This window comes from Bubalus bubalis, chromosome 2 (assembly GCF_019923935.1).
Source record: "Bubalus bubalis isolate 160015118507 breed Murrah chromosome 2, NDDB_SH_1, whole genome shotgun sequence".
Classification (NCBI taxonomy): Eukaryota; Metazoa; Chordata; class Mammalia; order Artiodactyla; family Bovidae; genus Bubalus; species Bubalus bubalis.
In genome coordinates, this window is record NC_059158.1 from 35,112,165 (window position 1) to 35,137,968 (window position 25,804).

The window sequence follows — 25,804 nt, forward strand, 5'->3', positions numbered from 1 at the left end:
TGCATCTCTTTATAATGTGATGTTGCAGGTTTCAAAGTGGAATCTGGCTGAGATTCTAGGTTTCTCAGCTCCCAGGATTGCTCCATGGCAGAACGCTACACCTTCTCCAGATCGCAGTTGTGATACGCTAGGTAGTCAGTTCTTTGTAGAAACTTGATGAGTATAACAATAGATAAAGTAATTACTACCTATAACGTTGTCTGTATCACCTTTCCAATGAGGAAAAAAAGGTCTTTTTTATCTACTTCACTGATCTTTCCGACCATCTTGTAGGAGAGGTAATGCGTTATCAGCTCTATTTTAATAGATGAGGAAACTGAGCCCTAGCAAAGCAGGTAACTCTCTATCATGGTCACCCTGTGCACTGGGGACAGAGTGTGACCCGGGTCTCTAGAGCCCTGTCTGCTGCAGCCAGAGGACCACTTTCAGGGAGGGCTGTCACCCCAACCTCTGTGTCTGGCTCACCACCCTCTACTCCAATATCACTGTCCAGCAGAGGAATGGTTCCCAGGCCAGCAGGGCTCAGAGCTGAGGGGGGACCTCAGGAGAGCTCCAGGGGTGACTCTGAGCACCATCAGAGCCAGAGCCCAAGACTCCCTGGGACCTGGCTCCTCCCGTCCTCGCCCTTCAGGGCACAGGTGCTTACTGGCCACCGTGATGTTGACGTCCTGTTGCCGCTGACCGGCCAGGTTGGCCGCGTGGCAGGTGTAGACGCCAGCATCGCTCTCAGCAGTGCTGGCAAACACCAGCTCGTGGCCCTGCTGGTAGACCCTGCCGTGGGCGGGCAGCCGGGCTCCTGCGTGCTCCCACCACACACTGGGCTCCGGCAGACCCTGGGGGGGCGGGCAGGCCACACGCTCCTCGCTGCCGGCTGTGAACACCCGTGGCTCGAATGGTGGCATGTCTTCGATCTCTGTAGGGATGGGAGCAGACAGCCGGCTTACCATGGGATCCGGGACACCTGATGTTCTCCGTAGCCCGCTTCCCCGCTCCCAGCACGAGCCCTCCCCGGGACCCTCAGCACCTCCTCTTTCGACCCCAGGCATCTTCTTCCTCCCTCCGCCCTCCAAGCTGCTCTGAGTAGGAAACAGGAAGCCAAACCTCTACATGGCCAACAACGCTGAAGGCAGCCCCTACCTCGGCATCCCAGACCCTCGGACTCACCTGCCAGGCGGAGCGTGGCCTCCAGGACGACGGGAGGGCCCCTCTGGCCCTGGCCTATGCAGCGGTAGACCCCTGCATTGCGCGGCCGGACCTGGGTCAGCTGCAGGGACCCATTGGCAAACACCGTGGCTCTGCGGAGGTGCGGGGGGCTGCGGAGGGGAGAGACTGATGTTGGCAAGGAGTGGCCCAGGGGCCTCGCTCCAGAAGGGAGCCAGTGGAACCCCGACCTGTGCAGGCCAGGTACGCAGGAAAGAATCGGCCAGAAACAGGGCAGAAAGAAGGAAGCCCGCACGCTGCGCTGGTGCGTGCATGTGTGTGCATGCGTTTGTTCATGTGTGTGGGAGTGTGTATTTTAACTACAAGAGATGTGGCTTTGGGGCAGCCAGGCAAGCAGCAGTGAGTGGGAGGAATCAAGGAGTTGACGTGCCTGTGGAGACGGGGGGCCACCTTCCCAGGCAGCCGAGATAAGCCTGCTGGTAGAGCAGAAGCTCCAGCATCAGAAGCCCCGCAGCTGTACCAGACAGACCACAGGTGACGTCCTCAGGGCTGCAGCCGAGTGGGATCCCCGCCCCCAGCCTGGGGAGCCACACCTCCAAGGACCACAGCCACACCTGGTACCACCAAGGTGCTCTCTGCTCTCTAGGGCCTGGATGAGGACAGAAGTGTCCCTGTGGGCCTGATACCTCCCAGCAATTTATGGAAATGTTTGCTTCTTCCAAAAAGTGTGTGTGTGTGCGTGTGTGTGCATGTGTATGTGTGTGTGTAAGGTGTCTTTAACATCTGGGACCTTCTTGTCCACAATGTGATCACCCAGGTTCCCCGTGTCCCTCCACCCCTGAGTCGCTGACCCCCATCCCAGAAGACCCTATGGGCAGAAGTGGGGGAGGAACGAGTCACCGCAGGCTCACACAGTGTGTCTGCGGGAAGTGGGAAAAGATGCCCTTCCTGGAGATGTGTCCCTTTGTTGGGTTCACTTTGTAACAGGAAGACATTCTACTGCCATCTGCTGGAAAGCTGAGGTAATTCCACGCATAGAGCTAGGATACCTGTGGTAAGAACCTCACTCCCTTTAAGAGGGTCTTTAAGATCCTTTAAAGAACAACCTATAAAGAATCCACCTGCCAGTGCAGGAGACATAAGAGATGCGGGTTCAAACCCTGGGTTGGGAAGATCCCCTGGAGGAGAGTTCAGCAACCCACTCCAGTATTCTTGCCTGGAAAATTCCATAGACAGAGGAGCCTGGCAGGCTACAGTCCATAGTGTCGCAGAGTCGGGCACGACTGAAATGACTGAGCATGTGTGCACACACAACTTTTAACGCCTTACCGGCTGCGGTTAGTGATGGCGGTCTCATCCTCAAAGACCCACTGCAGGCTTGGGGGCGGCTGGGCTGAGAACTGACAGTGGAACATGGCCTCCTCATTCCTTGCCACTACCACATCCTGGGGTGCCAGGACCACCCTGGCAAAGCTCTCATCTGGGATGGGGAGGCACGGACATGTGAGCGGGTGAGGCAGGCAGACCCCTCCCCTGCCCCCAGCTCCCCACCCACCACCCCCCAGGCTCACCAGCGATGCTCAAGGTGAAGTTCTGGCTGCTGCAGGCCTGGCCAAAGGCATTATGGGCACAGCAGGAGTAGACGCCACTATGCTCCGGGCCGGCCGGCCTGAGGGTCAGGTTTCGCTCCTTGCTGCTGACCGTGTGGTTGCTCTGACCGTCAGAGAGGGCGCTCCCATCTCGGAACCACTGGTAGGTGGGTCTGCGGGGCCAAGCGGGTCAGCAACAGGAGGGTAGGGGAGGGGGTGTTCTCAGGTGGCCGGTAGGAAGGGTGCAAAACCAGAGAGTCAGGGCTAGACCCCTCAGTTTACACATGGGGAAATTGAGGCCTGGAGAGGGACCATGACTTGCACAGAGGCACACCATCCCGGGGGCAGAATCTGGCAGAGAGTCTCGATTTCCCAGATCCCAGGATCGCTCCACGGCACAAGGCTGCCCCTTCTCCAGTGACCAGGGCCCAGGGTGGAGCAGCATGTGGGCAGGGTGGTGGCAGAGCCCACAGTTGGGGGAGACAGCTCTGCCAGTCAAGAACAATCACCCTTTCCTTCCCCTCCCCCCAGTCTCCTTACCGAGGGTGCCCGTCAATGTGACAACGCAGTGTGACCTGGGTCAGGGGCTGTATTGCAGCTTCTGAGGCCGGATGCTTCAGGACCACGGGACCGGTCTCGAGCCCTGGAGCGGAGGCCCAAGGTTGCAGAGTGAGGGGCGTGGGGCAGAGCAAGGGAGGGAGCACAGAGAAGAAGGAGGACAAGCAGGAAAGGCCGGAATCTGGAGGCTCGGAGGCCAAGCGACACAGGGCCACCCTGCCTCATGGCTCCTGCCATTTGCAAAACTACCCAGAAGATCATTGGGTCCAAGACTTGAAGGGGGAGAAAAATAACCCTTAGAAAAATGAAAACTTTTAACTTCCTCCTGTCCATACAAGCAGAAAGCTGACCTCAGTTGCATTCTCCCTCCCCCGTTCAACTGGAGACGGGAGGAGCTGAGGCAAAGGAGGGGGTCCCCTCACAGGGTTTAGGAATTGAGGGTCTCATGGGGGCAGACACAGCCCCCCGGCTCTCACATTTGATGTTGAAGGAGGCATTGGCGCTGCGGGCCTCTTCTCCGGTGACTTCATCCCGAGCCACGCACTGGAAGGCTCCCGAGTCCTGCAGCCGGTCCACAGCCGCGAAGCTCAGGCTGCTGCCCTGGGTGAAGCGCCGCTCGGTGTCCTGGACGGGAGCTCCGTCCAGCAGCCAGAACACGTGCACCGGGCCGGGGGCCTCAACCTCACAGCGGAGCAGCGCCCGGCGCCCCTGCAGCGCGTCCTGGGAGGACGGCTCCTTGATGAAGACAACGGCCGCCTGGGCACCTGCAGGAGGGGAACACAGGAAAGACAGGGTCACGGGGAGCTACAGCCACCGTCCTAACATGGGCCGCCCATCGCCCCGTGCAAGTGAGAAGGATCACGACATCCCAACTGTCTACTGAGGAACGTTTGCATTGTGCTGGGTACTCCACAGGAAACAAAGACGCGGTACCCTCTAGGGGGCTGGTCTGGAGGGGGGCACAGGACAAAGGCAAAACCCGCGCTAAATGAATGATGTGGGCAGTCGGTGTCTCTAGAATGCTGAAGGGGGAGAGTCCCAAGGGCTGGAGGAGGGAGGGGGTTAATGCCGCACAGGACTCTCCTAGAGGAAAAAGAGTTCAGAGCTATGGGATCAGATCACAGGAGATGCTGGACCAATGAGTGGAGAACATTAACAAGCAACCCTCCCCGCCATCTTCAGAACCCAGGTCACAGAGCAGAGCTAAATCATGATCCAAAGAACTTCTAGGAAGGTTACTGGCTCTCATGCATCCGCTGAGGGTCCAGCATCAGAGGTGGGGGGCTCTGAATCCCACCCACAGATGCTCCACGGTCCAGTATTCCCCAGGGGTGTCTCTGGGAGAACCCATCCCATCACAGGAGAAGCCAGTCTTCTCTGGATCTGCTGTTATTCCCCACGACATGCCGGGGCCACCCCACTTCCTACTCTCCAATCCTAGGGATCCATCTGTGTCCAAGGCTGGCTCTTCCGGGCTAACTGAGAGGTGAGCTAAGTGGTCCCAGGTCTCCCCCTCCTGCATGGCTACAGTTCAGCTCTGGCCAGGGCCAGGGGGGCACCCTCATAGAAAGGGGCCCTGCAACCAAAGGTGGAACCAAACAAAGGGGCGGGTGAAGGGCCCGGGCAGAGCAGCAGATGGGCGGGGGAGGCAGAGGGCAGGGCCGGGCAGGTGGCACGGTTGCCGCACAGGAATAACACACTGGGCTTTGTTCCTGGCCTGCGTGGGCGCCCAGCTGGGGCCCGGAGCTTCGGGGCCCGGAACACCCACTGCGGGGGGTGGGGAAGGGTGGGTGATGGCACAGAGGGGGTTGTGCCACCCCTCCAGGGAGGGAAACAGGCCACCTGGGGCTGCTACGTGAAGAAGCAGGCTCTGTCTCTGGCCAAACCGGGCCCACAAGGGCAGGAAGGGAGAGACTAATGGGGTCCTGCCTGCCCCTTCCCAAACCACTGGAGCCCCTTCCAAGTCCCTGGGCATGGAAGGGGGAGTGGTTCTTTAGGCCACAAGAACCAGTCTCCTCATAAAGTCAGTGTCAAGGAGACTTCCCCGGTGGTCCTTGGGACTCTGCCCTCTCAATCTGGAGGGCCTGGGTTCCATCTCTGGTCAGGGAAATGGATCCCGCCTGCCTCAGCTAAGACCCAGAACAGCCAAATAAATAAAATATTTTTTTAAAAAATGTGAGCATCAATTCAAGTCCAGGATCCCCAGGGCTGGGTCCAGAGGAGGGGCTGCCCCTGATGTTGGTCCATCTCCCAACATTCTAAAGGGACCAGCATGCAAGACACACGGCGCTGAAAGGAGCCGGGCGCTCCCCCAATACTTCTCAGCAGGTTCCTGCCGGCTCCCTGGATGGGATGATTCTCCACCATGCTGGGCTATCCCATCCACTGTGCCAATCAGCAAAACTGCCCCCAGTCACCCTCACAACCCAAACACCCCCACTAGCTTCCCAACACTTCACTGGAGTGCGGTCCCTGCCCTCCCTGAGTAAGCTGGATGAGTCAACTGAGGTCCAGAGAGATGAAGGGATTTGCTCAAGATCAAACAGCTCATTTGTGGCAGAGCCGGGACCGTGACCCAAGGAGCCCGACTCCATACCCACACCACACTCTTCCCAGCCCTGCCCAAGAATTCCAAACCAGTCCTGGAAATATCTGAGGCCAGAATGGGTCTCACTCCCTGTAGCCAGGTACAGAGAGAGACACACTTCCCACAGATAACACCAGGCTCACAAAGGTGCTCAGTGAACACCAGCTGAATGGAGGTAACCTCAAAGGAGTGCGGGGCGAGAGCTGGCAGGCACAGAAGCATCCGGAACACTTCCCGACACCCACTCCTGACACAGATGGGCAGCCTCGGGCAGAGGCCCCAGCGGGCCTCTGTGCACGTGACTCATTCAAATCTGGGGACCTTCAGCCCAGAACTACAGATTCTCATCAAAGACAGAGAGAGTTTATCTGCCTCCAAGTGTAGACGACCCCCACTTTCCCGCTCAGCCTCTCCAGACACAGTGGGGACCAGGAGGCTCGCCCACCCACAGGAGGTTAGTTACAAGGGTTTGCTGTCAGATCCGACTCAATCCTGACAGCCTCACTCAGTGCGCCTGACCTTGTGCAAGGAACACAGCGGGACCCCAGCTTTCTCTCGCCCTCTCGTGACTCGCAAATGCAGTAAGTTCTTGTGCAATGCCTTGGATGAGCGCATTCAGCAGGCAGCTACCGTCATCCTAACCATCATCACGCTTCCTGCCCAAAGATGCAAGTTCTAGGGATGTTATAAAGCTCCCCCCAGGCGAGGCAAAATGCCCTCCCAGACCCCAGATGGGGAGCAGCTGCCATTGCAGGGAAGTTCTAAACAGATCATCAGGTCGGGGGGTGGGGTGGAGGGAAAGGGGCTGCGAGGTTGCAGGAAGCACAGACCCCTTGCCACAGAAACCCGAGTTGGGAGAGGAGATGGCATGACTCAGAGGGACCCCAGCTCAGCCTCCATCCAGCATCCCGTCCCCCCTGGCGCTGGCGGAGCTGTGGTGAGATACTGCATTCCCAGACTGCCACTCAGAGCCCCCCGCGCCCCCTCGACAGGGCCTGGGGAACATCAAAGCTGGCCCCGAGGGGCCCTGTGTCCTGACGTCAGCTCACAGCAGGTCCTGGTTACTGCTTGGCGGGGGCAGGCTTCAGATGTTACAGAAGGCAGGGAGGGCAGCCACCAGGCCTCCTCTAAGACCCTGGCCCCTGCTCTGAGCTCACATCCTGGCCACCCAGCTCCCTACACGAGAGACCGGCCCGGAGCCTCAACACCCACTTCACTGAGAAGACACTGCAAGGGGTGCCCAGTCCGGCCATCTCACCATCTGCAGGACAGGCTGGTCTGGTCTTTTGTCAGGGGAAACGGGGCAGACCAAGGAGGGTCCTGGGAAGTAGGAGCTCTTCGAAACCTTCGGCTGAACAATGGAAGAGGAGGAGGAAGGCTTTGGGGGGATCGAGGTGGCACAGTCCCCAGCACAACCCTGACTTTAGGATGCCCCAGCGCTGTGGTCTGGAGAAAGTCCGTGAGGGAAGCACACCAGTCCTGGGCCTCCCAAAGCTGCCCCCCTTTCACAGCCTGGCCCTCCGTGCACCCCACCTTCTACACCCAGACTCTGGGTGTAGAAGGGAAATATCTGGCCCACGTGACCCTTGAGGCGACCGCTCAGCAGAGCAGCTTCAACTCCCTAGCAACGCCACCTCCACTGCCTCTCTGGACCTTCTCCCTTGCTATGAAATGAGAACCCCACTCCTACCACTCGGGCTGCATGAGACTAAGTGGGTTCATAAATGAAAAGCCCACAGCATGGCCCAGAGCACCCGGAGGGCACAGGGCGGGCTCAAGAACACCCCCCACCACCAAAGCCGGCAGACAGAGCCATCTGCCCACACCAGGCACGACCCCAACGAAGCTGGAGCTGCAAATACCCAATAAGGACATTTTCCAAGCCATTTCCTTGGCTCCCCAACAGCCATCTATATGCAGACACTCACTCTGCCTGGGCCCTGGCCCCAGCCCCTCGAGAAAGGGCTGGGTGGGCAGTGGCCCAACTCCGGCTCCCCACACCCCAGCAAGCGTCTGGTTTGGTGCCTGCCCTCCTCGCTGCTCTCTGGGCCCCAGGCCCAGTCAATCCATGTGTGTATATGTGTGCATGAGTGCGCACACATATGTGTAAACATGATTTTATGGAGAGCAGAGAGCAGCAGGAAGTTTTTCTGCTCTGAAGTAATTTCAGCTACTCCGGTCCAAGGATCCATCTGGGCCACTCAACGACCCATCTGCCAGGGGCTAGTCCTCCTGGTCTCGAAAAGACATCCCCAGGCTCTAGAGGTCCTGTGAGTGCGTGCGTGCTCAGTCGCTTCAGTCGTGTCCGACTCTGTGCGACCCTAAGGACTGCAGCGCGCCAGGCTCCTCTCTCCATGGGATTCTCTAGGCAAGAACACTGGAGTGGGTTGCCGTGCCCTCCCCCAGGGGATCTTCCTGACCCAGGGATCCAACCTGGGTCTTCTGCATTGCAGGAAGATTCTTTACTGTCTGAGCCACTAGGGAAACCCTAGAACCCACCAAACCTGACACCAGGGGATTCCATCTACCTTCTCTCCCTCCTAGTAAGAAGTGCCATCCTTCACACAGCTGTCTGGGGCCAGGCAGAGGCACCAACATGACCCTGGCTGGCCCCAGCCCAGGCATCTCACACGGGGGTGCGTGTGATCATGACTGTGACCTCTCCCACACACAAGGCTGACCCCTCCACACCTAAGACTCAGTCCCTGGCTCCAGGCCCCACATCCCTGTGGGACATCCTCCTGGGGGGGACCTAGAGAGCCCTAACCAAGGAAGCTCATATTGTGCCCTATGGACCCAAGGGAGATGTCTGCCAACTTCCTGTGCCCTGCCTGGGGCGACAGCATCAGGACACCGGCCAGGAGAGGCAGCCCCCAGCCCAAGGGGCACAAGGGCTCCGTGCCGGGAAAGAGAGCAGCCCCCAGGCCCCCTCACCCACAGGAGGACGCCCTGCTCACAGGTCCCCTCCATCCAGAAACCCTAATGGCACCAAGGGAGAGGCCCCAGGGTACCAAGGTCTCTACCCCACTCCTCCTTCCCAAGGGGCCAATGCACCTTGGATTTGAGGGGTCTCACTGATGCACTTTCAGCTGCTCCAGGCTACTCCCAGGGCCCATGGCTCATAGGCGTGGGTCATTGTAGGGGGCGGGGCACGGAGGGGGTTTACGAACAGTCTCTGCAGGAAAAAGTTATTTGCAGCAGTCCCACTCATCTTCCCAGTTCCCCCGGGGCTGGCAGGAACACACACACACACACCGCAGTGGGGTTTGTGAATCTGTGGGGTCTGGAGTGCCCCCGTCCACCACCACCAATACCCACACGTGGTTTTAGCACCAGCAACCCCGTTTGAGGACACGCCCTAGAACCTCAGGGTTCAGAGTGTCACTGAGGATCCACCTTGGCTGACTCCAAGACCCAGAGGCAGAGCACAGGGCTCCAGCCCCATCCCGTCTCCCCAGCATCTACAAAAGGCCGGAGGTTCGCCAGCAGCCCCACAGCCCTCCACAGGCCATCACAGCCCTTGCTCAGAACCACACGGGAGGGAGCAGAGCCAGGGACCCAGCTGAGTTTTCCTGTCCTGGGATTTAACTGTAAATATCTGGAGAGGCTCCCACATCCGGATTAGAGAAACGGAACATCATCACCAGGGATTAGGGTAGAAACAACCCAGAAGGCCAGCACTTCTACCTTAGATGAAAACCACACCTCAGTCCTCCCCGCCTGTTCCTCTGAGGCCCTGGAGCGGAAAGATGAATCTCTAACAGCACAAGTAGGTCTTCGTGTCCAGTATCACGTGCCTCTGAACCGAGAGGGGCAGATACAGCAGTTGGGAGATGTGGTTTGAGAAGCTTCCCAGGGACTTCCCTGGTGGTTCAGGGACTAAGACTCTAGACTGCCAGTGCAGGGGCCCCTGATTTGATCCTTGGTCAGGGAATCAGATCCCACATATCAAAACTAAGGTCTGGTGTGGCTAAATTTATCTTAAAACGGAAAAAGCAGCAGCAATCCCCCAGCCGGCAGCCACACCATGCAACCGTGGCACCAAACTCCTCTTCTGCTGGGGCCGAGGGGACCATATCTAGGACATATCTCTCACCCTTAGGAACTCTTAACAGCTATGATGTCTCCAAGGAGGCAGCAATGAATTAAAAACCCAGCCAGAGTGATACAGTGTGATCAGGCAGAAGGAACATAGGGTGGAGAGACCTGGGTTCTAGTCTCAATACAACCCCTAACAAGCAGAGTGACCCTGGCCAGTGGCCACCCCCATACCAGATAGTTCTATTACCTGTAAATATTAAAGAACTGCGAGGATGTGACTGGACAGTCTCCAAGACCTAGACCTGGATTTGCTGAGCCCGAGAGAGGCAGTCACAGGAACAAAGGGCTGGCTGGCCAGAGTCCCCTTCCTGCCCCCTCCCCGGCTTCCAGCTGCACAGCCAGGCCCCAAAGCCCACGCACCACATGTAGGGCCGGCCCCGGGAGGATTAAGAGTGATGCTATAAATGGCAGGTGTGCGGTCAGAGGCAGCTGGGAGCTGCAAACCGGGGACCAGCATCACTGCGAACAAGCTGCTGCCATTCCCGCGGCTCGGCTTGCAATCTGCCTCCCCAGGAGACCCGGCCTCTGCCTCGGCTGTGCCCTTGCACTGAGAGCTCACTGCCTGTGATACCCCTGAGACACCGGCCTGTGCTGTGACCGAGAGCTGTATTTCCCAAGCTAGACTGCAAGCTTGCGGAGTGGGGGGTAGACATCCGTGCCCAATACGGTACCCTGTGCCCCTCCAGAGGGCCTGGGCCACACAGCAAATACCATATACGCATTTACGGGGAGACGAAGGCACTTAAGAGTCTATCTGGGGACTTCCCTGGTGGTCCAGTGGCTAAGACTCTGTGTTTCCAATACAGAGCACCCGGATTCAATCCCTAGTCAGGGAACTAGATCCCACGTGCCACAGCTAAATGCTCACGGGGGACAACCAAAGATCCCAACGCAGACTAATAAATAAATAAAAATTAAAATTTTTATAATAAATAAAAATAAACTAAAAAAAAAGAGTTACCTGACCTGAAATCTTGTTTTGCATCTGCCGTGATCCAATCCTGGCCAAGTTAATTATCCTTTCTGGGCCTCAGTTTCCTCACCCAGTTTTTGTGATTCTTTTCTGACCCCAAGGATATTCAAATGAAACCTGTATTAGGTACAGACCCACAAAAGGCTGCATATTTCTCAGAGAAGTAAGAAATCCCAGAGGTTCTAGGGAACTATGGACTCCGGATTAAACTCCCTTGGGCAAGGTGATCCCTGGGGAGTCCAAATGCCTGATGAGCAATGGGGGCTTGAGAGGCGGACAGAACCGCCAGGGGGAACCAGGGGTCCTCTGCACCCTCCATGTTCATCCTCAGCCCCAAGGAGAGGGAGAGATTGCAGCCAGCCGTCTCCTGAAGACACCAGAGAGGGGACTGTGGAAATGACAGACACTGCAGGCAGGCAAGGGGGCTGCTGGACCAAGAGCCTGGAAAAGGAGGCAGGAAGACCTCAGGGATGCTCAGCCGGTGTGCTCGGGGGCCCCGAAGGGGACAAACGGTCCAGTGCTCATCCTCCAGGGAAGATGGAAAAGGACTCAATGCAGGCTTGACAGCCATTCATTGGGGTGGGGGTGGGGTTCAGACCCAGGCCCCAAGCAGGTCTACCTCCCAGGTGTAGTGGGGAGGGGCCCAGGGACACCACAGTGAGAACAGCGCCAGGGTGGGCCTGGGCGTGAGCTTCCCAGAGCCTTTCCTGTCGAAGCAGAGGACAGCCTGGGGACCACTACTATGGGACTAGCTGGACCTGACTTCATCTATTTATTTTCAAGACAGGTTCGGAAAATGCTGGGAGATTCCATTTTCTGAGCTCTTTTTACCCCTCTCTAAGTGAGCACACACCCCAAACTCCCCATTAGGGGAGAACACAAGTCCTCGTGCTTTAGGTGGAGTGATCTCAACTCCACTAATGAGGGAAAATCCTCCCTGGTTCTCTGTTTGTTTTTTTTTTTAATATTTATTTAATTTGGCTGTGCCACGTCTTAGTTATGGCATGTGGGATCTAGTTCCCCGACCAGGAATCAAACCTGGGCCCCCCTGCATTAGGAGCTTGCGGTCTTAGCCACTGGACCACCAGGGAAGTCCCCTCCCTACCTCTTGCTGCTAAGTCACTTCAGTCGTGCCCGACTCCAAGCAACCCCATAGACGGCAGCCCACCAGGCTCCCCCGTCCCTGGGATTCTCCAGGCAAGAACACTGGAGTGGGTTGCCATTTCCTTCTCCAATGCATGAAAGTGAAAAGTGAAAGTGAAGTCGCTCAGTCATGTCCGACTCCCAGCGACCCCATGGACTGCAGCCCACCAGGTTCCTCCGTCCATGGGATTCTCCAGGCAAGAGTACTGGAGTGGGTTGCCATCCCTACCTCTTGAAGAAGTTAAAAACATCCCTTTGACCTGTTCTAGCCAATATGGCAGCCACTAGCCACATGCAGCTATTAAAATGTAACTTAATTAAAATGAAACGAAACTGAAAATTCATTTCCTCCACCACACCAGTCACATTCTAAGTGCTCAGGAGCTGCATGTGGCTAGCGGCCACAGTACTGATCAGCGCAGACGTCAGACTTCTGTCTCTGCAAAAAGTTCCATTGGTCAGCACGGCCTTAGCTACTCTGTCTGCTCTGGTCAGCCCTTATTTCAGACACATCATTTCTCATCCAAAGAACCCTCCACTGGGACCAGCCTCATTTCACAGAGGTGGAAACTGGGGTCAAGGCTATCCCAGTGACAGTGAAGGGGGAACCACCCCTAGATCTATCTGACTCCCACATCTGTGTGCTTTTTTTTTTGGATGTGGACCATTTTTTTTTAAGTCTCAACTGAATTTATTACACTATCGTCTCCATTGTTTTATGTTCCGGCTTTTTGGCCAGGAGACACATGGGCTCTTAGCTCCCCAACCACACCTTGTGTGCTGGAAGGTGAAGTCTGAACCACTGGACCACCAGGGACAACCCTGTGTTCTTTCCACGTTGCCACTCTTGCCACGTTGCCACTCCGGCTCTTCATTTCTTTCACTTTATTCCCTTTTACCCAAGGCCACCTCCAACAACCACTCCGTCCTGTTTAATGTAAATCCTCTCTTTGTATGTGCTCTGGTCAGATGCGATTGTTGTTTTGCATGTGGCTATTTTTACCCTATATAAATGCATTATCTCTCACTCTGCTTCTCATTTTATTCCCTTCAGCACTATGTTCTAAAGTGCTTTCCCTGTGGCCATTGCCTATATCCTGCTGTTTTTTCCCAGGAGAATAACATACTGCTGGGTACGGGGAAGAAAGAAGAAAATGAAAAATTTGAAAACAAGTAAGTGGCTGAACATACCTGCCCACAGTTTGAAAGTCAGTCCGTGAGCCCCCGCCCTCCTCTCCGTGCGCCCCTCCAGCACCGCAACCAGCCCCGTGCGGCTCCCCCCATGCATCTGGGGACCAGCAGAGCCCGGGAAAACACGCATGCTGGCACACACACTCCCCCAGCTTCTCCCTTCCCCTCCATCCTCCTCCCCCCAAACCCAAAATGTGACTAAAGAGGTTGGCCTTCAGCTGGTTTCAAAGGGATAAGAGAGGGAGGCAGTCTCATACTTTTATATTTAGAAGTGCTCTGCAAACCACTTCCCGGAGCAGACAAGAGTGGGGAATGTGAGGAAATCACTCTGCTATGTGTGATGTGGAAAGCACGAGCCACGCAGGGCCTGCGGCGACGGGCTGCATTTGCCACACAGCCGCTGACACGCGGCGATGCCAAACACATGTTGCTGGAGACCAAGGCGGCCCGACACCGTCCTCTGAGTGCCCTTCCCCCAGCCTTCCTTTCTTTCCTTCTCCACCTGTCTGACCAACAGCTGCTTCTGGAAACCCACCCAGGAAAAGAGATGCTCCAGGCTTTAAGCCTCAACCTGAAACACAAAGAGAAGAGCCCAGAAAAACAGAGGTGGCTTGGGAGAGCCACTGGCTTCAAGAGGCAACGGTGCAGACTTTCCTGGTGGTCCAGTGGTTAAAAACATCCGCCTGCCAATGCAGAAGACATGGGTTCGATCTCTGGTCTGGGAAGATCCACATGACAAGGAGCAATTAAGCCCGTGTGCCACAACTATTGAGCCTGTGCTCTAGAGTCCGAGAACCGCAACTACTGAGGCCCGAGTGCCTAGAGCCTGGGCTCCACAACGAGAGAAGGTACCACAATGAGAAGGCCGAGCACTGCAACCAGAGAGTAGCCCTTGATGGCCACAACGAGAAAAAGCCCTTGAGCAGCAACGAAGGCCCAGCGCAGCCAGATATAAAAATAAGTTAAAAAAAGTTAAGTTCTGGAAAATTTTTAAAAAGAGGTGAGGGTGCCCTCCGGGCCTCTAGGCTGCTGCGGAGGGTGTAGGGGTGGGATTTCGCAGAGGCCCCTGCTGCCTTCTGTGGACAGATCTGCTGTGGCCATCCAAAGCTCTCCCCTCAACCCCTCAGCTACCACATGTGGCCGGGGAAATGTCGGCGGGGAAAGCTATCTTATGGCGAGGACCAACTACTGCAGCTGGGGTCACAGCTCCAGCATCACTCAGTTGAGTCTTGCCCAGCTGGGGGAGGGTGGAGATCAAGGGACAGAGCGGGAAGGGGAAGGCAGGCCAGCTACTTAATTAGAATCAAAGCATCAGACACTTCCTTGACTCCTTATAAACTTCACTTTATGGCTTAAAATCTAAACTCTCTAATAAGGTAAAACCCAATTTTATTCTTTTCTTTCTTAACTGCATCACTGATGATTTGCTTTTTTTTTTTTTTAATGAGAATAACCAAAAAAAAAAAGTCGTTTTTGAAAAATCAGCTGTTTCAAAAAAGCATTCTGGCTAAAGATGGCAGAAGATGTATTTTAATCTCCAAATCAGTAACAACAGATGAGGAAAATAGAATGTGAAGAATAAGGGATAGAAACCATTCCTTGTAAGTTATTTTTAAAAGCACCAAAAACTTGCAACTCATTACCAGATGCTTAAAGCCTGGGGATAACTGACTTTCGGGGGCGGGGATGTTATAAAACATAAAGTACACACAAATAGCTAGAAGAAGAAGAAAAAAAGCCCCTAAGAGTGGCTGATGCAATAACTGGATAGCCAAAAAAATGACAAAGACCTAAAGTTTATTTTATGCCTACTCTGTGGATCTTTAAGTCAGGGTCTGGAAGGCACCAAGATCTGGCTTCACTTAAGTCTGGAACTGGCTGTCCCTCCATCCCAGGAGGTGCCTCTCACAGGCCTCTACAGTCACGCAGAGAGAGAGGGAGAGAAGCAGACACTGATGGAGAAATGAGGAAGACAGGAAGAAGAGAAAAAGGGGGGCTGGAGGGAGCCAGAGAAAGGGGGGAAGGGAGAGGTGGTAGAGGAAGGAAAAGAGTGGGGAGGGAGGGCAGCGGGGAAGAGAGAGACACAGAGAGACCCAGATCAACAGGCAGAGACATGGACAGAGACAAACTGAGAGACAGAGACAATAACACAGTCCTAGAGACCCAGAGAGAGAGACAAGAGAGAGAGACACGGAGCATGCATGTATGCACACAAAGGATTCTCCACGCCTGCAGAGCAGCCTCCAGCCCCACTGACCCCAGCCTCCTCCGGCCAAGGAAAACCCCTCACAGGGCATCTCTAGTAGGGACGTCTTCCCCAGCCCCACCTGCCAGCCAACCCAGAAGCCACAGGGACTCCACACTCAGAGTCTCTGGCGACAGGTCACAGGGCTGCCCAGTGTAACACTAGATATGGAAGGTTACAGCCAACCTGTATTTGGGAGGGATGGGGGAGTGGGGCTCTAGATACTCCCGATCCAGACCACTTAAAATGGAGAGCCTCAAATTAGAGGCTCCTGGTAAATAATTCACCAGGAAAAGTACAGTACCTTCCCTGGGCTCTTCCATTATTCATCAAGATAAATGTACCATACTGTTACACTTCCTGACATCTAAAAAGGGTCCGAGCCATTAGGCCAGGAACAAGAAGACAGTGGGGCACTTCCCACCCGACTTTTCCAGAACTCCTGACCCAGCAGTCCTGCTCCTCTGGGAACTCAGCTGGCTGCTCCTCACGCAAAGGCAAAGAACTCAACTTCCAGAAATGGCCAGCCCAGGCTCAGACCATGAGACCTCAAGAGCAGCACCCACCGTGGTCCTCAAGAGCCCAGGAAAGTCCTGAGTAAGACTCCCCTGTTCACCAGACCCAGAGATGTGGGCCCTCCCAAAGGGAAAAGGCAACCGCTGTTTGTACAATACCTGTCTAAGGGCAATTCTGTTCCTAGGAGGTTCAAGAAGTTTGACTTGGATGCCAAATAAGTGAACCTACAGAAGACCTGCATCTGACTTGCATAGGCAGCGCTGAGCAAGTCACTCTGTTCTTCAGGCCTCAGTTTCCCCATCTGTAAAGCCAGCTGCTCCTTATCCTGCAGGGACGAAATGCCCTCTGGGAAGTCTGAAGCGCTGCATGACTTTAAGACCCCTGGCCCACCGGGTACCGGCAGGATGGAGATACGACAAGAGCTCAGAGTCTGGAGTCAGACTGTCTGACTTCAGTTCTCCTCCCCCACTTACCGAGTGTATGACCTTGGGCAAGCTGTTTATCCTCTCGGTGTCTCCATTTCTGCAGCTATAAAATGGTGCTAATAACAGTATCTACCTCCTAGGCTTGCGGAAAGTAAATTCACATGTTAACCAATGTAGCGTGTTTGGAACAGTGCCTGGCACATATTAACTTAAGTATCATGTGAGTTTGGGCTCTTAGCCATTATTGCTTGCGATTATTATGTTCAAGATCTTTGAGGGACTGTGTTCCATGACAACCACCTCTTACCCAGGGAAGGCCTCGGTTGGCATCTTTCTCATGCAGACCATATGGAGCTGCTAAGTGCTACCCACTCAGTCTCTGCCATCTGGGTAAGAGGTTTCTGAACAGACCCTGTGGTCTGAAGCTTTGTCCCACAGCTGCCCGACGGAGCCGGCCACTCCAGCGGGGCTCCACGGGGCGGGCAGCAGTCGATTGCTGGGACCACTCTAGGGCCGGCTGCCCCGGGAACCTCCAGGCAGTGCTCAGATTAGCAGCTGCTCAGCATTTCAGTCACTTCCCACCTTCACAGGAAGGACAGTCAGAACAAGTCTGTCTCAGTGAAAACGGATCCAGACCGTGCTGGAACGAGGCAGGCCTCTGGCCTCAAGGGGCCCGACTGTAGTTAGGTGAGGATAGCACAGCGAACGTTTAGACGCCAATGAATGAATGCCTGGAGGTAAACTCTTAGGGTTCAGCTTTCTGATCCCATTAGGCCCCAGTGAGGGGGGACTGGAAAATTCTTTGCTTTATGAAGGAAAATATCTGACTCCATAAAATAGAGGTTGTAAACAACTCTCAATGGCAAACGACCAATTAGGAAAACGGTTTCTAGCAATGGACAGAAGAGGGGTTGCTGGCCTTGATGCACAGTTACAAATCAATCGCAACCACCACTAAAATTCTAATAGTGACGTGGTCAAAATAGCATGTTTTCTCAAAACAGATATAAATGATTAATAAATATAAGACGTTCCAATGCACCAATAACCTAATGAATGCAAATTAGAAACATAAATGCAAATAAGAAATGCTGATCATACTGCTAGTAATGCTCAAAATTCTCCAAGCCACGCTTCAGCAGTACGTGAACCGTGAACTTCCAGATGTTCAAGCTGGTTTTAGAAAAGGCAGAGGAACCAGAGATCAAATTGCCAACATCCGCTGGATCATCGAAAAAGCAAGCGAGTTCCAGAAAAACATCTATTTCTGCTTTATTGACTATGCCAAAGCCTTTGACTGTATGGATCACAAGAAACTGTGGAAAATTCTGAAAGAGGTAGGAATACCAGACCACCTGATCTGCCTCTTGAGAAACCTATATGCAGGTCAGGAAGCAACAGTTAGAACGGAACATGGAACAACAGACTGGTTCCAAATAGGAAAAGGAGTACGTCAAGGCTGTATATTGTCACCCTGCTTATTTAACTTATATGCAGAGTACATCATGAGAAATGCTGGACTGGAAGAAGCACAAGCTGGAATCAAGATTGCCGGGAGAAATATCAATAACCTCAGATATGCAGATGACACCACCCTTATGGCAGAAAGTGAAGAGGAACTAAAAAGCCTCTTGATGAAAGTGAAAGAGGAGAGTGAAAAAGTGGGCTTAAAGCTCAACATTCAGAAAACTAAGATCATGGCATCTGGTCCCATCACTTCATGGGAAATAGATGGGGAAACAGCGGAAACAGTGTCAGACTATTTTTTGGGGTTCCAAAATCACTGCAGATGCTGACTGCAGCCATGAAATTAAAAGACACTTACTCCTTGGAAGGAAAGTTATGACCAACCTAGATAGCATATTCAAAAGCAGAGACATTACTTTGCCAACAAAGGTCCGTCTAGTCAAGGCTATGGTTTTTCCAGAGGTCATGTATGGATGTGAGAGTTGGACTGTGAAGAAAGCTGAGTGCCGAAGAATTGATGCTTTTGAACTGTGGTGTTGGAGAAGACTCTTGAGAGTCCCTTGGACTGCAAGGAGGTGCAACCAGTCCATCCTAAAGGAGATCAGTCCTGGGTGTTCATTGGAAGGACTGATGCTAAAGCTGAAACGCCAATACTTTGGCCACCTCATGCAAAGAGTTGACTCATTGGAAAAGACCCTGAGGCTGGGAGGGATTGGGGGCAGGAGGAGAAGGGGATGACAGAGGATGAGATGGCTGGATGGCATCACCGGCTTGATGGACATGAGTTTGAGTGAACTCCGGGAGTTGGTGATGGAGAGGGAGGCCTGGCGTGCTGCGATTCATGGGGCCACAAATAGTCGGACACAATTGAGCAACTGAACTGAACTGAAGTGAATCACACTGCCTTATCAAATGAATGCCAAGTTTTTAAAATAACACTTAACACTGGTGGAGTAGATGGAGAAACGTCCTTGTGCTTTGCTGGTGGGAGTGTAAGTTATTATTTGTTTATTTGGCTGCATCAGGTCTTAGTTGCGGCATGCAAACTCTTCACTGCAGGATCTAGTTCCCTGATCAGGGATTGAACCCAAGCTCTCTGCACTGGGAGCGTGGAATCTTAGCCACTGGGCCACCAGTGAATTCCGGAGGATGTAAATTATATTGTCCTTCTGGAAAGTGGTTTGCTACTATTGTACCGATACACTAAAAAGTTCATGCCCTTCCTCCTTAGGGAAGTTCTGATTCCAGGTCTGGGCAGGAAATGTGCAGGATGAACTTGGAGCATCTTATTACACAAGGAATGAGCAAAGACAAAGCAAGGTTGCATCAGAAGGCTCAGGGCCAGCTTGAAGAGGTTCCTGTGAGGCAAAGAAGGGCCATTTAAGCATCCATAAGGGTTAAAAACCACATGGCCTTAACACATTATGGGTGATGTGTGTGTTAGTCAGTCATGTCTGAGTTTTGGGGATCTTATGGACTATAGCCTGCCAGGTTCCTCTGTCCATGAAATTCTCCAGGCAAGAATGATAGAGTGGGTTGCCATTCCCTTCTCCAGGGGATCTTCCAGACCCAGGGATTGAACCTGAGTCTCCTGCATTGCAGGCAGATTCTTTACTCTCTGAGTCACCAGGGAAGTCCCTTAACACATTGGATGAGTTTAAAATCTATGAATTCATAATGATGTCAAAAAAAAAAAAAGAGCCCAAGGGGAGAGATAAACTGGGAAATTGTGACTGACATATAAACACTACTATATATAAAATAGATAATTAATAAGAACTTCCTGTATAGCACAGGGAAATCTACTCAATACTCTGAAATGACCTATACAGGAAAAGAATCTTAAAAAGAGGGGATATATGTGTAACTGACTCACTTTGCTGTACTTCTGAAACTAACACAACACTGTAAATCAACTATACTCCAATAAAAAGTTTTAAAGACCCCAGTAATGCCAAATCATAAAATTAAAAAAAATTTTTTTCTAAAGAGCCCAAAATGACACCTTTGAAGGATGCTAGAAAATCAACTTGTTATTTTAAAAACCGGTCAAGCATTTACTTTCCCTTTCTTGAACAGCTATATCTCACGGTAACCAAACAGTTAATGAGGGGCAACTAACTGATCTTCAAAGAAGTCTCCAACTGATAAATAGAATATCACCATTTTACAGCCTCCCCCCCCCCCCAATGAAATAATGGATCTAGCAATGATTACTGCTGCTGCTGCTGCTGCTGCTAAGTTGCTTCAGTTGTGTCCGACTCTGTGCGACCCCATAGACGGCAGCCCACCAGGCTCCCCCGTCCCTGGGATTCTCCAGGCAAGAACACTGGAGTGGGTTGCCATTTCCTTCTCCAATGCATGAAAGAGAAAAGTGAAAGGGAAGTCGCTCAGTCGTGTCCAACTCTTAGCGTCCCCATGGACTACAGCCTACCAGGCTCCTCCATCCATGGGATTTTCCAGGCAAGAGTACTGGAGTGGGGTGCCATTGCCTTCTCCGGCAATGATTACTGATAGCTGCTAATTATCCAGAGAGACAACCAAATGTTATGTGCCTACTGAGGAAAGGATTCCTGAAAGAAAAAAAAAAATCAAATCTAAACCTGATGAAGCCTCCACGTCTACATTTCACTATTAAAAAGAAACTCTAAAAGGAATTTGGAAAACAAGGACTGAAACAGTGAACTCTGAATCCACATTCTTCTGTTGCCCCCACAAACGGTTATTAAGACATAAAGCTGTTAACATTTCATAAGCTTCAACTGCTTTCCCCACTAGATTGTCAGCTCCCTGAGGTCAGGAGCTAATCGGCCCCTCTTCCACCACCTCCACTGTAATTGCCTTGCCCACTGGAGATGCTCAGGAAACACCCACTGATCTGAGGAGGGTTCACTAGCCCCTGCATAATGTGGAACCAGCAGAGTGGAGGTCAAAGCCCAACCTGGGATCCTGGCTGGCAATTACATTAATTACCATTATTAATTCAACAAACACTTATTTAGCACCTATCATGTGCCAAGTACTCTGCAAAACACTGGGGACAGAGAGAGAAAAACACAATTACTGCCTTTAAATATCTCTGCTTAGTGGGGGAGTCAGACAAGTAAACGTATAATTACGATAACAGCAAGGCCTCACTGACCGCTTGCAATGTGCCAGGCACTGTTCCAAGAGCTTTAACCAGTGTGAATGCTCACGACCACCCAGCGAGGGAGGCACTACGATCCCCATTCTGCAGATGAGGAAACCAAGGCACAGCAAGGTAAAGTCACTTGCTTAAGGTCACACAGCAAGTCGATGACACACACAAGATTCAAATCTCTCGTTGCCTGGCTCAAAGGAAAAACCTATCCTAACCACTAGGCTTAACCATGGTACTACACAGTGTGATAGGTGGGTGCACAAGGCAAGCTTTTAACCCAGAGTGAGGGTAAAAGGGGGATGCAGAGGAGCATCTCAGAAGAAGGCTCCTCAAAACAAGATTTTAAGGGATTTCCCTGGTGGTCCAGTGGTTAAGACTCTGAGCTTCCACCCCAGGGGCCGAAGGTTCAGTCCCTGGTCAGGGAACCAAGATCCCACATGGCTCTGTACAATAACAACAAGGTTTTAAGAAGGAAGGGGGCTTGGCAAATAGAAAAAGACAGAGGCACAAAGACAAAGCATGAACTTGAGGCACTGAGGATGCTCAGAGTTTAAGGGATGACGGGGTCAGAGGGGCATAACTAAAGGCCGCTAGGACACTGGTTTGTGAGGGGTAGAGCAGACAAAGGAGATGAAATACAAATTTATCTGGCTCAGGCTGTCCCCGGATAGAAAAAAAAACAAAAAAAAAATCACCAACAGTGAGTCCCTCCCTGTTTCCGAGGAGGTGGTTGTTAGGGTAGAAAATGGACTGAAGCAGCTCTTTGTCACGGACAGAGCAGCAGGCACGGTCACAGGAGGCATTTCGGGATAATGCCATACCTGTTCTGTTAGCTTCCCAGGACTGCTATAACAAATTACCACAGCTGGGTGGCTGAAAACAATGGAAGCTTATGCTCCCTCAGTTCTGGAGGCCAGAAGTGTGAAATCAAGGTGTTGGCAAGCTTGGTTCCTTCTGGAGGTTCTTCAAGAGTCTGTTCCAGGCCTCTCTCGCAGCTTCTGGTGGGTGCAGGCAATCCTTGGAATTGCTTGGCTTAGCGATCTCTCTCCGCTCACTCAGTCATGTCCAACTCTCTGCAACCCCGTGGACTATATCTCGCCAGGCACCTCTGTCCATGGGATTTTTCAGGCAAGAATACTGGAGTGAGTTGTCATTTCCTCCTCCCAGGGATCTTCCCAACCCAGGGATCGAACCTATGTCTCCAGCATGGCAGGCAGATTTTTAAACCCGCTGAGCCACCAGGGAAGCCCGGGCGTGGAGCCGCACCACTCCACTTCCTGCCTCCACCATTAGGTAGCCATCTGCCCTCTGTGCATGCCTGCAGCACCTCCCTTCTTGCAAGAATGTCACCAGTCGCGTAGGATTAGAGCCCACCTGAATGACATCTCTTAACTTAAGCACATCTGCAAAGACCCTATTTCCAAATAAGACCACGATCACAGGGGCCAGGGGTTAGGACTTGAACATATCCTTTTAGGAGACACCATTCAACCCACAACACCTGCTATTCTGCTAACTGTTTTTTGCTCTACAATTAACCACAGGTATCTTTTCATGTCTGTTCACATGGTTCTAGTCCATTCATTTCAACCATGTGTATTATTATTCAACCAGTGGCCCATCATCTGTTTGTCTAACACCCTAATCTAATTGTGGACATTCAGATAGTTATAAATTTTTGCCATTATAAACAACGCCCCCACCGAACCTCCCTGCACAGGCACCTGTGCAGCTTGGTAATGAGAATGTTTCTAGAAACAGAACTGCCCCTGGACCACAGAGAATACAATTTCAGGTTTTTGATAAATGACAAACTGCTCTTTAAAAAAGGTTGTGCCCATCTATTTTCCTTACCAACACTGATACTTTATTCTTTGCCAATTTGAGAGTACTAAAATAATACCTTGCTTTATTTTGCAAGTCACTTAAGACATTTAGTCTGTCCTTAACAACATAAAACAATCTTGTTTACTGGTTTTAGCCGAATTTTCTACTGTACTTCCTTGTCTACCTTTTTCCTTGTTTATTTTTATTGCTATCTTTTTCTTATTAATTTGTAATCAATAAAATCATTAATATAAGGCCTTTTCTGCATTACCTGTCACACTTTCCCCCTCTGAGAATGGTCATTAAGTTATTGAGTACCTACTAAGTGCCAGACATTGTTCCAAGTGTTAGAGAGTACAACAGTGAACAGAGCCATGAAGGTTCTTGTTCTTTAACTTTTCAGAAGGAGATGTGTTTGTGCATGATTTGGGCTGGAAAATAGATAGCAAGTGAACTTTCTTGGATGCAGAGGCTGCCTTGGAATTCATTTAACTACTGTCCTGTTTTAATTCATTTGAGAGCCTTTGGGGAAAACCCACTGTGTTCTCCAGGTGTCCTGGGAGCATCCCTGAAGCAGCAGCGTGGCTAGTGAAGGTAGAAGCGGGAAGACCTGACAGCCGTGCCTTTCCCTCAGGAAGAGTCACATTCCAGGCACCCACACCCCCGGGTGACCAGGGGCTTCAACAGTTAAACCCGGGTGAGTTCAGAGAGCAAAGGGAGTTTTGAGGAGGAATGACCCCTCCCCATTTCAGTGGGGGGGTACCACCGCAGCCTCATCCCACCTTCTCTCACAGGTCCCAGGGAGGGGTGATGTCTCAGCATGTTTGGCTGAGATCCTCTCTCCCCCATCCCCTTAGGGTGGGGGTTGGGGAATAGACCCCCTGCAGACCGGACACATTTTATACACGTAGCCTACACACACACACACACACACACACACCCTCTAATTCGGGGATGAACCAGACAATCCTCTTCAGATTAAAACCTTGTTCCTCAAGCTCACCTTTATCTGTGATAAAGGTGATGCATGGACTTCCTTCTCTCCAGTTCCTCTGTCTTTCCTTCCTCCCTGCATCCACTGGTTTCCAATTCAGAGGAGAGAACGGTGATATTTACTGACTCCTTCAACATACAGTTTCCATTCTATTGCTTTAGGCCTATTTATTTTTTCTTCTTGAAAAAGCCTCACAGCTTGTAGGATCTTGGGTCCCTCACCAAGGATGAAACCCGTGCCCCCCCTGCAGCAGAAGCACAGAGTCCTAACCACGGGACCGCCAGGGAAGTCCGTATGCCTGAGTCTCTTAGGGTTTTTCTTGTTGCTGATTTTGTGAATGGGGTAAATGTTTCCATTGTATTTTGTAAAAGGTTACTTGCTGATAAGCAGTGAAACTTCTGAGTTTTGTGTAGTTTTGCCAAATAACTCTCTTACTATTCTAATGGCTTTCAGTTGATAATTGGGTTTCACATATAAGAAACTGGCACCATCAGCAAAAGACATTAACTTTATTTTGACTTCTGTTTTATTTATTTATGGCTACATCGGGTCTTCCTTACTGCACAAGGGCTTCTCTAGTTATGGTGAGCAGGGGCTACACCCTAGTTGGGGGTGCATGGGCTTCTCATTGTGGTGGCTTCTCTTATTGCAGGGCATGGGCTCTAAGACATACTGGCTCAGTAGTTACCCCGGCATGTGGAATCTTCCCTGAGCAGGGATCGAACCTATGTCCCCTGCGTTGGCAGGTGGATTCTTAACCACTGGACCACCAGAGAAGTCCAACTTCTGTTTTCTTACAGTATTATTTCAGCTACAGTTTCCAGAATGATGTTAAATGGTAGAGACCTTACTATTTTAACTTAGTGACTTTAAAAGAGAACAGCATTATAATTTCATTTTTACATATGCTATCTCTGGCTTGAAATTTTAAAAAACAAGAACAGATGTTAATTTATATCTAATGTTATTTTTGCATCTAGCTCTCCATACAGCCAAAGATGGAAATAAGTGTGTGAGTCTTGACTTCTTATTTTGATGAATTACATGAGATTAAACTATCCATGAATTTTGGGAGTAAATCCTAATTGTTTATGACACATTATTTTAAAAATAGTATTAGACTTAATTTGCCAGTATTTTTCTTAGACTTTCGCACCAATATTTCTAAGTAGTGCATTTTCCTCTTCTGTGCCGTCAGCCAGCATTTAGGCGCAAGGTCATAGCAACTTTGTGACATGCATGGCATGGCTGTCCATCTGTTCCTTGGCTCTGTGACAGCCGACAAAGCACTACAAGGCTCTATTTTCCTCTGTGTCTTTTGAAATTTCCCCTCAAGGCTGTCTGATACAACAGCTTGGTGGGAGGTTTTTGTTTTCTATCTTTCGATTATTTTTAAAAATTCTTATTGGAGTATAATTGATTTACAATGTTGTTAGTTTCTGCGATACAGCAAAGTGAACCACTTACACATATATCCGCTCTTTTTTAGATTCTTTTCCATATAGGCCATTACAGAGTATGAGTTCCCCATATACACTAGGTCCTTATTAGTTATCTATTTTATAAATAGTGGTGTCAGTTGTTTTTAATAGTTACTATCTAGTCAATCATCCTAATGGCTCTTGAATACATTTCAATAACTTTTATTTTCCCAGCATCGATTTCTCAGCATAGCACTGAACATGGTAACCCTTGACAACTTAAAAAAAATCTTTTCCATGGCAATTATTCCAACTGGAATTATTAGTACACGTTTTAGTGAGTCCTCCCCACTGAGTAGTAAGCTCCATCTCATTACCTGCTCTAAGTCTCCAAAATCTGCCAAGTACCTGGTATGTACTCAAGAAACTGTTTGAGGCTAAGGATGAGGTTAAGGCTTCTTTTT

General features: G+C 51.5%; 1 protein-coding gene across 3 annotated transcripts in view; it reads right to left on the reverse strand.

Moving 5' to 3' along the window:
* Window positions 1-25,804, reverse strand: part of PTK7 (protein tyrosine kinase 7 (inactive)) — a 64,258-nt gene that overhangs the window by 20,165 nt on the left and 18,289 nt on the right. For 2 of the 3 annotated variants that reach the window (XM_025269591.3, XM_044929831.2), the window contains exons 2-7: window positions 3,785-4,072; window positions 3,291-3,393; window positions 2,733-2,923; window positions 2,491-2,641; window positions 1,165-1,313; window positions 647-913 (exon numbers count right to left, since the gene is read on the reverse strand). In XM_025269591.3, coding sequence (XP_025125376.2) covers window positions 647-913; window positions 1,165-1,313; window positions 2,491-2,641; window positions 2,733-2,923; window positions 3,291-3,393; window positions 3,785-4,072 — 1,149 coding nt within the window. Of the gene's footprint in view, window positions 1-646; window positions 914-1,164; window positions 1,314-2,490; window positions 2,642-2,732; window positions 2,924-3,290; window positions 3,394-3,784; window positions 4,073-13,303; window positions 13,449-25,804 lie in introns of those variants that run through there. The other variant, XM_044929830.2, reaches the window with a different exon arrangement.